The sequence below is a fragment of the Moschus berezovskii genome, chromosome 6 (genome assembly GCF_049115385.1).
Source record: "Moschus berezovskii isolate FMDL1 chromosome 6, NW_MosBer_1.0, whole genome shotgun sequence".
In the NCBI taxonomy this organism is placed as follows: domain Eukaryota; kingdom Metazoa; phylum Chordata; class Mammalia; order Artiodactyla; family Moschidae; genus Moschus; species Moschus berezovskii.
The window spans coordinates 63,040,702-63,054,284 of NC_142465.1; the positions used below are offsets into that span (position 1 = coordinate 63,040,702).

General features: G+C 38.0%; 2 protein-coding genes across 2 annotated transcripts; both read right to left on the bottom strand.

Moving 5' to 3' along the window:
- Positions 1–517: 517 nt before the first annotated feature.
- Positions 518–1,495, bottom strand: LOC129536176 (olfactory receptor 6C2-like). Its single transcript, XM_055394895.2, has one exon. The coding sequence runs from the start codon at positions 1,454–1,456 to the stop codon at positions 518–520; it is 939 nt and encodes a 312-aa protein (XP_055250870.2). The 5' UTR covers positions 1,457–1,495.
- Positions 1,496–12,378: 10,883 nt separating this feature from the next.
- On the bottom strand, positions 12,379–13,332 carry LOC129536362 (olfactory receptor 6C2-like). Its single transcript, XM_055395223.2, has one exon. The coding sequence runs from the start codon at positions 13,330–13,332 to the stop codon at positions 12,379–12,381; it is 954 nt and encodes a 317-aa protein (XP_055251198.2).
- Between the last annotated feature and the right edge of the window lie 251 nt (positions 13,333–13,583).

A 13,583-nucleotide genomic window follows, 5' to 3' on the forward strand; every position in this document is an offset into this window, starting at 1 on the left:
AATAAACATTTTAAAATGAGAAACAGAGCTTTACTATCTTAAAGGTCATTTTTTAAGCTTTGATAAAGAATCTTTAATGACTAATGACTCTTGTACAATTGAACACTAGATACTGGAAGTATCTTCCCAATGAGTCTTAGATACTGAAGTCTTCCCAATGAGTGAGAAATGCTCTCTGGGCATTTATATTCTGTGTCATGAGATGGCCATATGATCAGAAATATAATTTTATTTATTTAAATTTCTTTTTTGTGATATGGGTTATTTTGGGGAATCTGTTCTCTGGAACATGCATTAATTGAAGAAACCATACTGAATGAAATAAGCTTGAAGGAAAGAAGAAAAAGCTTTATTTTGGCTTTTGTTTTATAAGAGAAAAATCTTCCTGGGGTTGGATTAGTTTGATGAATCTACAGAATATAAAGAAACCATTTATTTGGCAAATTCACAATTGTTACTTCTGAGTTATTAAGATTTAAATTTAATTTACCTTGGTATCAAAAACACTAATAGTCTCTTACTTCTTTGTGAGAAATACAGCTTGTTTTACTGTGTCTTTAAAGGCCTCTTTCACTTGTTTGTTTCGAAGTGTGTAGATGAATGGATTAAGCAGAGGGGCAACTGAAGTTGTGAGCAGAGATACCACTTTGTTGATGGCCACTCCTTCCTTTGCTGAAGGCTTGATGTAGATGAAGATGCAGCTGCCGTAGGTGATGGAAACCACAATAATGTGGGAAGAACAGGTGGAAAAAGCCTTTTTCCTTTGTTGGGCAGAAGGGAATCTTAGAATGGTCTTGACGATGTATGTGTAGGAGAGGACCACACACAGTAAGGTAAAAATGAGTATCAGTACAGCAAAACTCAAAGCAATTCTCTCTATTAACACTGTGTCTGAGCAAGTTATCTGTAAAATAGGAGATGTATCACAGCCAAAATGATCAATCACATTCGAGTCACAGAATTCCAGCTGGAGGCCCATGCCAAGAGGTGGGAGGATGATTAGCAGGCCAGCCAACCAACAGCAGAGAACGAGGGCAGTGCAGGCTCTGTTGTTCATGAGAGTGGTGTAGCGCAGGGGCTTACAAATGGCCATGTAGCGGTCATAAGACATGGCTGCAAGGAGAAAAAATTCAGTTGCTGCAAAGAGGACAATAAAAAATAATTGGGCGGCACAAGCATTGTAGGTAACAGTATTATCTCCAGTTGCCATAGAATACAGGAATCTAGGAATACAGACCGTGGTGAATGAGACTTCTAAGAAAGAGAAATTTCGGAGGAAATAATACATGGGCGTTTTAAGATGGGAATCCAAAAGTGTGAGAGTGATAATAATGAGGTTCCCAGCCACACTCAACGTGTAGGTGAGAAACAAAAATACAAAAAGCAGAACTTGTAGTTTTGGGTCATCTGTCAGTCCCAGGAGGATAAATGTTGTTATTGCTGTATGATTTCTCATCACTGTCTCCTGCCAAGTCAAGAGTGAATCCACCTGAAGAAACAAATGTCATAAGAACCTAGTATTAGAACTGCCATACGACCCAGCAATCCCACTGCTGGGCATACACACTGAGGAAACTAGACTTGAAAGAGACACGTGTACCCCAGTGTTCATGGCAGCACTGTTTACAATAGCCAGGACATGGAAGCAACCTAGTTGTCCATCTGCAGACGAATGGATAAGGAAGCTGTGGTACATATACACAATGGAGTATTACTCAGCTATTAAAAAGAATACATTTGAATCAGTTCTAATGAGGTGGATGAAACTGGAGCCTATTATACAGAGTGAAGTAAGCCAGAAAGAAAAACACCAATACAGTATACTAATGCATATATATGGAATTTAGAAAGATGGTAATGATAACCCTGTATACTAGACAGCAAAAGAGACACAGATGTATAGAACAGTCTTTTGGACTCTGTGGGAGAGGGCGAGGGTGGGATGATTTGGGAGAATGGCATTAAAACACTTATATTATCATACGTGAAACGAATCGCCAGTTCAGGTTCGATGCATGATACAGGATGCTCAGGTCTGGTGCACTGGGATGACCCAGAGGGACGGGATGGGGAGGGAGGTGGGAGGGGAGTTCAGGATGGTGGACACATGTACACCCTGGGCAGATTCATGTTGATGTATGCAAAACCGATACAATATTGTAAAGTAATTAGCCTCCAATTAAAATGAATACACTTATATTAAATAAAAGAAGCAGCAGCAGCAGCAGCAGCATTAGAATATGAATGAAATATCCCAGCAAGCCAGTTCACATGCACTTTTTTCCTTTTACTTAATAATCAGTTTGTTAACAGTGACTTTGACATCCTACTGAGACATTTATAAGAAATACCTATTATGAATCTTACACCTCTAATTCTCCAAATAGGAAGTATATTTAGGACATAGCTCAGACGGTAAAGCATCTGCCTACAATTAGGGAGATCCGGGTTCGATCCCTGGGTAGGGAAGATACCCTGGAGAAGGAAATGGCAACCCACTCCAGTATTCATGCCTGGAAAATCCCATAGACCAAGGAGCCTGTTGGGCTACAGTCCATGGGGTCGCAAAGAGTCAGACACGACTGAGCGACTTTACTATTGTTTCTTTCTTTCTGGTGGTCCAGTGGTTAAGACTCTGTGCATGCAAGGGTCCTGGGTTTGATCCCTGGTTAGGGATGCCACGGAGAAGGCAATGGCAAGCCACTCCAGTACTCTTGCCTAGAAAATCCCATGGATAGAGGAGCCTGGTAGGCTGCAGTCCCTGGTGTCGCTAAGGGTCGGACACGACTGAGCGACTTCACTTTCACTTTTCACTTTCACACATTGGAGAAGGAAATGGCAACCCACTCCAGTGTTCTTGCCTGGAGAATCCCAGGGAAGGGGGAGCCTGGTGGACTTCCGTCTATGGGGTCACACAGAGTCGGACACGACTGAAGTGACTTAGCAGTAGCAGTAGCAGTAGGGATGCCAGCATCCCACGTGCCACAGTGAAGAGCCCACATGCTGCAACTGAGACCAGGGCAGCCAGATAAATTAATAAACAAACAAATAAACGTTAGAAAAACAAAGTATATATATATTTTCTTTTTTAAAATTTTAATTTATTTATTTTAATTGGAGGCTAATTACTTTACATTGTTGTATTGATTTTGCCATACATTGACATGAATCTGCCCTGGTGTACATGTGTTCCCCATCTTGAACCCCCCCTCCCACCTCCCTCCCCATCCCAATCCCTCTGGTTCATCCCAGTGCACCAGCCCCGACCAAAAAGCCATAAATCTGACATTCAGCTTCTTAACAATATTGCCTTGTGGCTTAGATTTTATTTGCCCTCATCCTGGAGGAAGTGGTGTCATTTTTGAAGTTTTTTGCCCATCCTCTTCTTTCTTTGCTTCTCCACCCTATACCAAAATGCTCCATTTTCAAAATCAAGAAAAATCTATTAGTCCCTTTTTGGTGTGTGTTTTAAATCAAAACATGTCTTTAGGGCAATTTTGTGTTCACAGCAAAATTGAGGGGAAGGTACAGAGATGTCCCATATACCTCTTGCCTCCACATATGCACAGCTTCCTCCCCTCCATTATCAACAACCCCTACCAGAGCTGTACATTTGTTATAACTGATGAACTTGACACGTCACAATCACTCAGAGTCTATTAGTTTACTTTATGGTTCATTCTTGGTGTTCAATGTCCACGGGCTTGGACAAATATTTAATTGGTATTTTATGTTGATCATCTTATTTGTTATGGCAAATTTTAACAGCAGCACATTCATTTAAAAGTGCTAGTTCTTATTGCATCATTCTTTTGAAAGAACAACTCAAAGAACATACGTCTGAGTTGGTGGGTAAGTTGTCTTAACTATATGAGAAATGCTCCATAAGATTTGCTGGCATTTAGGATTTGGGATTGTTAATTCATTTTTTTTTCAGTTTTATTAAGGTATATTTGGAGAAGGAAATGGAAACCCACTCCAGTATTCTTGCTTGGAGAATCCCAAGGACTGAGGAGCCTGGCAGGCTACAGTCCATAGGGTCACAAGAGTTGTACACCACTTAGTGCTATCTTTCTTTCTTTTATGTATAATAAACTGCAATCATTAAAAGATTTGCAGTTCATTGAGTTTGGAAAAAACGTATATATCTGTGAAACCACCACTGCAACCAAGATACCTCAAGATGCAATGCAAGAAACATTGCATTTCCATCATGAAAAATCTCCCTCATTTTCCTTTGCAGTTCAATCCATTCCTTTACTCTGGGCCCCCCAAATAATCATTAATTTGCTTTTTGTCAGTATAAATTAGTTTTCAAGAATTTTGTATGATAGGAACCATCTTTTAAACCTGGTTTTCACTCAGGATGTTTTTGAGAATCATCTATATGTTTGGCATATATGTTCCCTTTCAATCTGCTCAGTCATGGTGGACTTTTGGGTTATTTGTAGTTTGGAACTATAATGAATAAAGTTGCTGTAATAAAAGTGATAGTCACTCAGTTGTGTCCAGCTCTTTGTGACCCCATGAATTTCAACCCACCAGGCTCCTCTGTCCATGGAATTATTCAGGCAAGAATGCTAGAGTATGTAACCATTCCCTTCTCCAGGGTATCTTCCCAACCTAGGGATCAAACCCGGGTCTCCTACTTTGCAGGCGGATTCTTTACCAACTGAACTACCAGGGAAGCCCAGTGAATTAGTACTGATACATTATTATTAAATAAAGTCCACAGTTTATTCAGATAATCTACACTTACTCATACAAAGAAATACTTAATAAGCATCTATTATGTAAAGAACACAATATCAGAGACTGGCGATCCAACCATTAACTGGATCTCTTTCCACTAGGAGTTTTCAGGCTACCAGTAGGAGATAACATTTCACTGTAGTGCCTACTCAGTGATGTGGTAACACAGATAAAAGTGAAAACGCACTTTAGATTTGGGATGACAACTGCTCCAAGTTTGTTCCTTAGCACTCAGTTATACTATGTAAGTATTCATATTTTTCTATGCTCATTCAATTTCTTTAGGTTTTTTTTCTTTCCACTAAAATTGTCAGCATTATCACTTACCTTAGGTGAGTTATCGAGGTGCACTGCTCAGGGTTCACAGACATGCTTTTGAAGCAGAAATCCCTTCCTTAGCTCATGGGGAAAATGGTTTACTGAAGAGATAGTGTGTTGTTATTCTGAAGGAACATGAAGTTAGAATTTTCCTTCCATGGTCACAACATACTAGAAATGAGTGCTGATTACCTTTTGCATAATTATAATGAACTAAAAACCCACATTTAAAAATTGACTGAACTCACCCTTTGCATATAGTTAGGGAATATAGAAAAAAGACTTTCATGACAAATTAAACACTGACAATTTTCTGACAATTTTTATAAGCAGCAGCCTTTGAGGAAACCACAGTCTGAGGAGCATTGAGTTAGTGAGGAGCTTTTGTTCACTTCTTTTCCAAATCTCACATTTCACCTGCCTCAACTCCCAGTCTCAATCTCCATACAGACCTGCATGGATGCGTGCACACACACCCACACACACACATCCTCCCACAGGCAAATCTGACAATCAACAGAACTCTCCTAGATTTTCATGGCTCCTGATACAAAGATCCCTATCTCAGTCTCCTTTTCCTTTACCAACTCTAAAATGGCATCTGATCCTAGAGTTCCCAGTTCTTCTGTTAGTTCAAAGGGAAAAGAGATAGTGCAGAGAAAAGGAAGACTTCTCTTGAGTTTTGTTAGGGCATATTTGATCTTCCTGGGTGGGGAGGCAATCTTCTCTGCAAATTCTGTAATAGGAACATTTCTTTTATATGTTTAGTATGCCACCAGTGCACAGGGAACATTTGAGTGAACAACAAAATAGTCCTTGGTGACCTAGTTTCCAAAGTACTAATGAATAGGTGGAAGCTTAATCAACAGTGCAAAAACACACGTAGCAATGTAGACAGTGTCCTTAGAGACATTGAGGGTGGTCTGATGTCATCTGAATTCTGTTTTGATTTCTTTGCTGAATCTTAAGATAATTCCTAGAATTTGAAAATCGATTTAGCACTTTATGTATATATATATATATATATATAAGTCTTTGACATAAATCTCAGATAAAGTAAAATGAAAAAAAAACCCTCTTACCCTCTTTTTATAGATGAGGAAATTAAGAAGAGAAATGAATAATCAGGATGCCCTATAGTGGTGATGCAAGTTTAGAACAAAAGTTTATCTTTGAGTACAAAGATCCTGCTCTTCCTCCATGCTACCCTAGTTGCTTGTTCTGGTATTGAAGACTCACTAGCATTTAAATGTCAAACTTGATATTCTAAGGCTACCTGACCTGTATTTTCATTTTTTCTTCTTCTACTTATGATTTTTCCGGTAGGCAATGAAACAATCTTTGGTATTTGAAGCAATGGAAAATTTTTCATTCTGACTATTGGATAAAAAATTGCCTCTTTCCAAGATATGTTTTTTGTTTTGCTTTGGCTTATTACTGTCCAGATACTGGGAAATATTGAGGGCAGGAGGAGAATGGGACGACAGAGGATGAGATAGTTGGGTGGTATCACTGACCCAATGGATATGAGTTTGAGCAAACTCTGGGAGATAGTGAAGGACAGGAAAGCCTGGTATGCTGCAGTACATAGGGTTGCAAAGAGTTGGACATGACTGAACAATGAAAAACAAATTACTATCCAGTGACCTTGAGCAAAACTTTCTGTTTGACTATCTCTGCTGTTGTTTCTGGACATTTACATTCCTAATGTTCATGTCAAATGATTCAGCAGGGGAGTGTTCTTGGTGCCTTTACTGGGGCAGATGTTTCCTCTCCTCAGGCCACTCACTATAGCTCTATGGAGTTTTCTCACACTGAATAGACACGATGCATCATACTTCTCCCACTATTGGGAGAGAGTGATTGAAAATGTTTGTATGGCAAAACCAACCAATATAATATTGCAAAATAATTTGCCTCCAATAAAAAATAAATTAATTACAAAAAAAAAAAGAAAATGTTCCTTGGCAGAGAAATGAGCTGGGGAGAAAGAAGATATCTCTCTCTGTGTTTATAGTACATTTTTGAAAAACATCCTGATGGACTATGATAGATATGGTCTTCCTAATGAATTGTCCCAGTGATCACTAGATACTGCCCATTTTTGTCTCTTGTTACTTTTTTGGCTTAAAGTCTATCTTTGTCTGATATGAGTATGGCTTGACAACTTTCTTTTGGCTGTCATTTGCCTGGACCATTCATTCTCCATCCTTTCACTTTGAGCCTGTGTTTGTTTTTAAAGCTGAACTGTGTCTCTGGAGGTAGCATGTAGCTGGGTCTTGTTTTTTAATCCATCCAGTCACTCCATGTCTTTTGATTGGTGAATTCAATCCATTTACCTTTAAGATAATCACTGATAGATGAGTACTTAGTACTGCCATTTTGTCTTTTATTTTCTGGTTGCTCTATGTCTGCATTTATTTCTTTTCTCTTGTGTTTCTGTCTGCCATTTTGGCTTGGTAGTTTTTCTATGATGGTTCTCTTTTTTTGTGTTCTGCATCTCTGCTCTAGATTTATGTTTTATTGTTACTATGGGGTTTGTATAAAATGTCTCAGAGATAAAATAGCTCATTTCTCTACTGATAGCATCTTATCATTATTTACCTATATGGATTCCATCCTTTCTTCTTCCCTTTTTGTGTTTTGATGTCTTAAATTATCCCTTTTTATATGGTGAGTTTGTTACCAAATTGAAGTAGCTATAGCTATTTTTTCTAATTTCCCTTATGCTATAACAAAGTGGTTAAAAATCTATTCTTATAAAGAGTTTCAATTTTCTGATTCTGTCTTTCTATTTATCTAAAAGTTCTATTTAAAAGTTTTGTGTGCTTTTGCCTTTTTGTTTCTGGTAGAAGAGCTCTTTTTATCATTTCTTATAAGGCATGTCTGGGCTTCCCATGTGGCGCTAGTGGTAAAGAACCCATCTGCCAATGCAGGAGATGTGAGAGTCATGGGTTCCACCCCTGAGTCTGGAAGACCGGCTGAAGAAGGGCATGGCAAACCACTCCAGTATTCTTTCCTGGAGAATCCCATGGACAGGGGAGCCTGGTGAGCTACAGTCCATAGTGTTGCACAGAGTCAGACACGACTGAAGTGACTTAGCAGGCATTCATAAGGCAGGTCTAGTGTTGATGAACCTCCTAAGCTTTTATTTGTCTGGGAAAGTCTTTATTTTTCCTTCATATCTGAATGATAACTTTGCTGGATAGAATATTCTTGGGTTGCATTGTGGATATTTTACTGGTTGTAGATTGAAGGGGAGAGACAAAGTTATTTTTCACTCCACTATGTTGCTGACGTTACCTGCTCATTTCTTCAAAAACTTTTTCAGTCCTTTCTATTTTTAAAAGGAGACTTTAACTATACAAAGTATAAGGCCTCTTGAATTTATCTCACAGTTACCTGATGCTCTGTTAATTTTGTTTAAGGATCTATTTCTTTGCATGTTTTATGTAGAGAACTTTTATTGCTGCTTCTTCCAGTTAACAAAATTTTTCTTCTGTAATATTTGATTGATGTTAAAACTACCCAATGCTTATTTTTCTCAGATGGTGCAGTTTTCATCTCAGTAAGTTTGATTTAAATATTTTAAATAATTTTAATACTTTTACTTAAAATATTCTTTTTCTATAGTCTTCAACCTACTGGATATAGTTATATTGCTATTTTAGCTATATTCTATTTCAATTATATTATCTGTGCCATTTTGGGAGTCTATTTTTATTCATGGTTCTCATATGCTGTATTTCCTGTTTCTTTGAATGTCTGGGAATTTTGATTATGTCAGACATTATGGATTTTACCTTCTGGAAACCTGGATGTATCTGTATCTTTATGAAGACTCTAAGTTTATTCTGGTAATATTTAAATCATTTAGAAACAGTTTTATCCTTTCAAGTTCTGGCCTCTCATATATTTGGACAGGACTCTATTTGGCCCAAATGTACAAATTAAATGTGCATTAATTTTTTTAAACACCATCCTTGTAGAGAAGGGGGACAAAAAGAAGCAAATGTAGAAAAATATGGGAAATCTATTGAAAATGTGTTCATTTCCTCAGTACCCGCTGACTCCCTACATTGGATAAAGTAAAAATTCCAGAACTTCTTCTTTATGTTGTTGAGGATGCATCCAAAGACTTAGGGAGGTTGGAATACTGAAGTAGATTTATTATGTAAGACTTGCTTGCCTACTGTCTAAGAATAGCCCTGGAAGTTCTAAGGTACATTCCATTCATCAGCCTCTGCGAAATACATTGTTGATGAGGAGACTTGGCTTCCTGAAGTACTCTGTAGTGAATATTCTTTGAAGGCTGCTGCTGCTAAGTCCCTTCAGTCATGTCCGACTCTGTGTGACCTCATAGATGTCAGCCCACCAGGCTCCCCTGCCCCTGGGATTCTCCAGGCAAGAACACTGGAGTGGGTTGCCATTTCCTTCTCCAATGCATGAAAGTGAAAAGCGAAAGTGAAGTCGCTCAGTCGTGTCCCACTCTTAGTGACCCCATGGACTGTATCCTACCAGGTTCCTCCATCCATGGGATTTTCCAGGCAAGAGTACTGGAGTGGGGGTGCCAGGCAAGGGATGACAATGGGAAATATTGCTATCAAAAAGAGCTCCCTGAATTCGATGGAATGATGGAAACCTGTAGTGTAAACATCAGGTGGCATCACTTAAAACTAACAGATAAAATAAATGTCATTATCATAGTGGTAAGAAGAGTGGAAATGTTTGATCTGAAGAGATCTTTGGTGTTGTTTAGATGACCATACTGTCTGTAGCACTAAAATAGGTGGTCACCCACAATGGGGAAAGAATAGACTCTTCAATAAATGATGGGATAAACTGTATATCCACATGCAAAAGAGTGAAACTAGACCTTTATCTTACACCATAAACAAAAATCAAAGCAAAATTAATTTAAGACTTATATATTAAGACCTGAATGTGTAAAACTCTTAGAATAAAGTATAGGGGGAAAGCTCCTTGATATTGGCAATGCTTTTTTTGAAAATGACACCAAAAGCTCAAGCAACAAAAACAAAAGTAAATGAGATGCTAAATCAAACTAAAAAGATTCTGTACTGAAAAGGAAAGAATAAACAAAGTGAAAACACAACCTGTGGAATGGGAGAAAATGTTTGCAAGCCATACATCTGAAAAGGGGTTATTATCCTAAATATACAAGGATCTTGTACAACTTGATAGTAAAGATATCTCAACAACTTAAGCAAAAAATGGGCAGAGAACTTGAATATACATTTTTCCTAAGAAGATATAAAATAGCCAGCAGGTACATGAAAAGGTGCTTAATATCACTAATCATCAGGGAAATGCAAATCAAAACTTCAGTGAAATATCACCTGACACCTGTTAGAATGGCTATAATAACAATAACAGTAAAATAAAACTAAAAAGATAAGTATTGGTATGTGGAAAAAGGGAACCTTGGCACTCTGTTTAGTACTATAATATATATATTAAATATAAAAATAGATTTATAATATACAATAGAAGTATATTATGATCCAGTAGTCCCTCTTCTGGTTATGTAATTGAAGGAAATGGAATTACATAGTTCATTGAGATATTTGCCCTCTCAAGTTTATTGTGGCATTATTTAAATTAGCCCCAAACATGTAAACAACCTAAATATCCATAGATGGTCAATGAATGGATAAAGAAGAGGTGGTATATATAGAAAGGAATATCATTCAGTCATAAAAATAAGGAAATTCTGCCATTTTGACAACATGGATGGACCTTGAGGGCATTATGCCAAGTAAAATAAGTAAAACAGAGGAAGGAAGACAAATACTGTATGATATCACCTGTGTGGAATCTAAAAAGATCAAATGCATAGGAACAGAGATGGATTGGGGAAAGGCTGAGGGAAATGCGTAAAGGGTGTCAAGAGTACAAGATTCTGGCCATAAGATAAATATGTCCTGAGGACGTAATGTACAGTATGGTGACTCGAGTTAAAAATACTGTGTAGTTTATGTAAAAGTTGCCAAGAAACAAGATCTTAAAGTGTTCTCATCACAAGAATAGAAACTGTAATTATGTGAGATGGTAGATGTTATCTAAACTTACTGCGGTAACCATTTCTCAATATATACGTATATCAAATCATAATGTTGTATAACTTAAGCTAATACAATGCTATTTGCCAATTATATATAAATGAAACTGGAAAAAACAAAACAAAGGGCTGTAATGTCAAAAATAAAAAGATTAAAACATCAAAACGGTGTAATAGCAAGTATAATGAAATAGTTCCATTTTAGTCTGTAGCAAGGTGGGGTGCATTATAAAAAACAAGATTAGAAAAATTACAGCTACATATTCTTCTTTTATTTATTTATTTTTTACTGTGCTGGGTCTTTGTTGCTGTGCAGGCTTTTCACTAACAAGTGGGAGCTATTCTTCGTTGTGGTGCACAGGCTTCTCATTGCCTTGACTTCCTTTGTTGCAAAGCACAGGCTCTAGGGCACGGGCTTCAGTAGTTGTGGCCTCAGTACTACTGTGGGCTCAGTAGTTGTGGCTCCTGGGCTCTAGAACACAGGCTCACTAGTTGTGGCACACAGGCTTAGTTGCTCCATGACATGTGGGTTCTTCCCAGACCAGGGATCTAACCTGTCTCTCCTGCATTGGCAGACAGATTTTTACCACTTGAGCCACCAGGGAAGGCCAACTTATTCTTCTTGATAGTAGATGCTAGATCAGGAAGGAATCCTAAGATAAATAATTTTGCCCCCAAAGAGCTGTAAAACTAGAGGAATGAATAGAAAAAAATCCATCTCATATTTTTGTTATTTTTTTTTTGTGGTTCAGCTATCAGGATGGTGAGGGGTTGTATAGATTATGGAAATCTGGCTTCCCTGGTGGTTCAGAGGTTAAAAAGTCCGCCTGGAATGCGGGAGACCTGGGTTCGATCCCTGGGTCGGGAAGATCTCCTGGGGAAAGAAATGGCAACCCACTCCAGTATTCTTGCCTGGAGAATCCTATGGAGGGAGGAGCCTGGTAGGCTACAGTCAATGGGGTCGCAAAGGGTTGGACACGACTGAATGACTTCACTTTCACTTTCATATTCATTCCTACTTATGAAAGTAAGGAATGAAGGCCTATTTGAATTAAGGCCATAACAGTTTTTTTCAATCCGTATCTCTCAGAGAAATAGAAAAGAAATTTCAGTGACTAATCAGACTGTACCTTTAGTTCTGCTCTGTAGATCTGAATTAGAACACATAGTAAAAGATGAAATACTTATGTATATATATATTTAATTTAGAAAATATTTTTAGTCACCTAATTTTTGGAAAGAAATGCCATTTTCCTTATAGAGTCCCTGAAGGCTTGTTTGACTTGCTTATTCCGTAGAGTATAAATGAAAGGGTTCATCAAAGGAATAATGGAAGTGTTGAGAAGGGACACAACCGTATTAATGGCCACACCTTCCTTTGCAGGTTTGATATAGATAAAGATGCAACTCCCATAAGTGATGGAAACTACAATCATATGGGAGGAACAAGTAGAGAAAGCCTTTTTTCTTTGCTGAGCCGAAGGGAGTCTTAAAATAGTCTTGATGATGTACGTGTAGGACACAATTACACAGACTAGTGTGAGTATGAGGGTCAGCACCGCCATGATTAAAACAAGTTGCTCTATAAATTGAGTATCTGAGCACGCAATCTTTAGAAGAGGAGATGCATCACAGCCAAAATGGTCAATGAGATTGGAGTTACAGAAATCTAGCTGAACTACCAGGCTAAGTGGTGGGAGTATGACAATTAACCCAATCAGCCAAGAGCAAAGGACCAGAATGGTGCAGACCTTTTCACTCATGATGGTGGTGTAGTGCAGGGGCTTGCAGATGGCCACGTAGCGGTCATAGGACATGGCAGTTAGAAGAAAAAATTCTGTTGCCCCAATGAAGATGACAAAAAATAACTGGATGACACAAGCATTATAAGTCACTCTTTTGTCTCCAGTTGTCATGCTGTACAGGAATCGAGGAACACAGACAGTTGTCAAGATTATTTCTAAGATGGAGAAATTCTGAAGGAAAAAGTACATGGGTGTTTTAAGGTGAGAGTTCACCACAGTGAGGAGGATAATGACTAGATTTCCAGCAACAGTGGAAGTGTAGGTGAGAAACAGAAACACTGAAAGAAAAGCCTGTAGTCTTGGGTCGTCTGTTAATCCTAGTAGGATGAATGTTGTTATTGCTGAATGATTTTTCATCACTATCTTCAGATACATAAGAAGTCTGTATGAATAGATTATAAGTGTTTAATCTGAGGAATAGAACATAAAAATAAATTTCATCAAGCTATGTAGAATCAAGTAGTGAAACAGACAGCTGATGCACATTTTAAAGCTTTTACTTGATCATGACATAGAAAAGTGATTAAATCATGCTTCATTTCCCTGGACTCTACATTAAATTCATCTTCAGAATGTTTATGAAAAGCATTCATCTGAAATTTTATTTCCATTCTATTACAGGATCA

Coding starts and splice junctions, on each gene's coding strand:
- LOC129536176 (XM_055394895.2), bottom strand. CDS start 1,456: ATGAGAAATCATACAGCAATAACAACATTTATCCTCCTGGGACTGACA.
- LOC129536362 (XM_055395223.2), bottom strand. CDS start 13,332: ATGTATCTGAAGATAGTGATGAAAAATCATTCAGCAATAACAACATTC.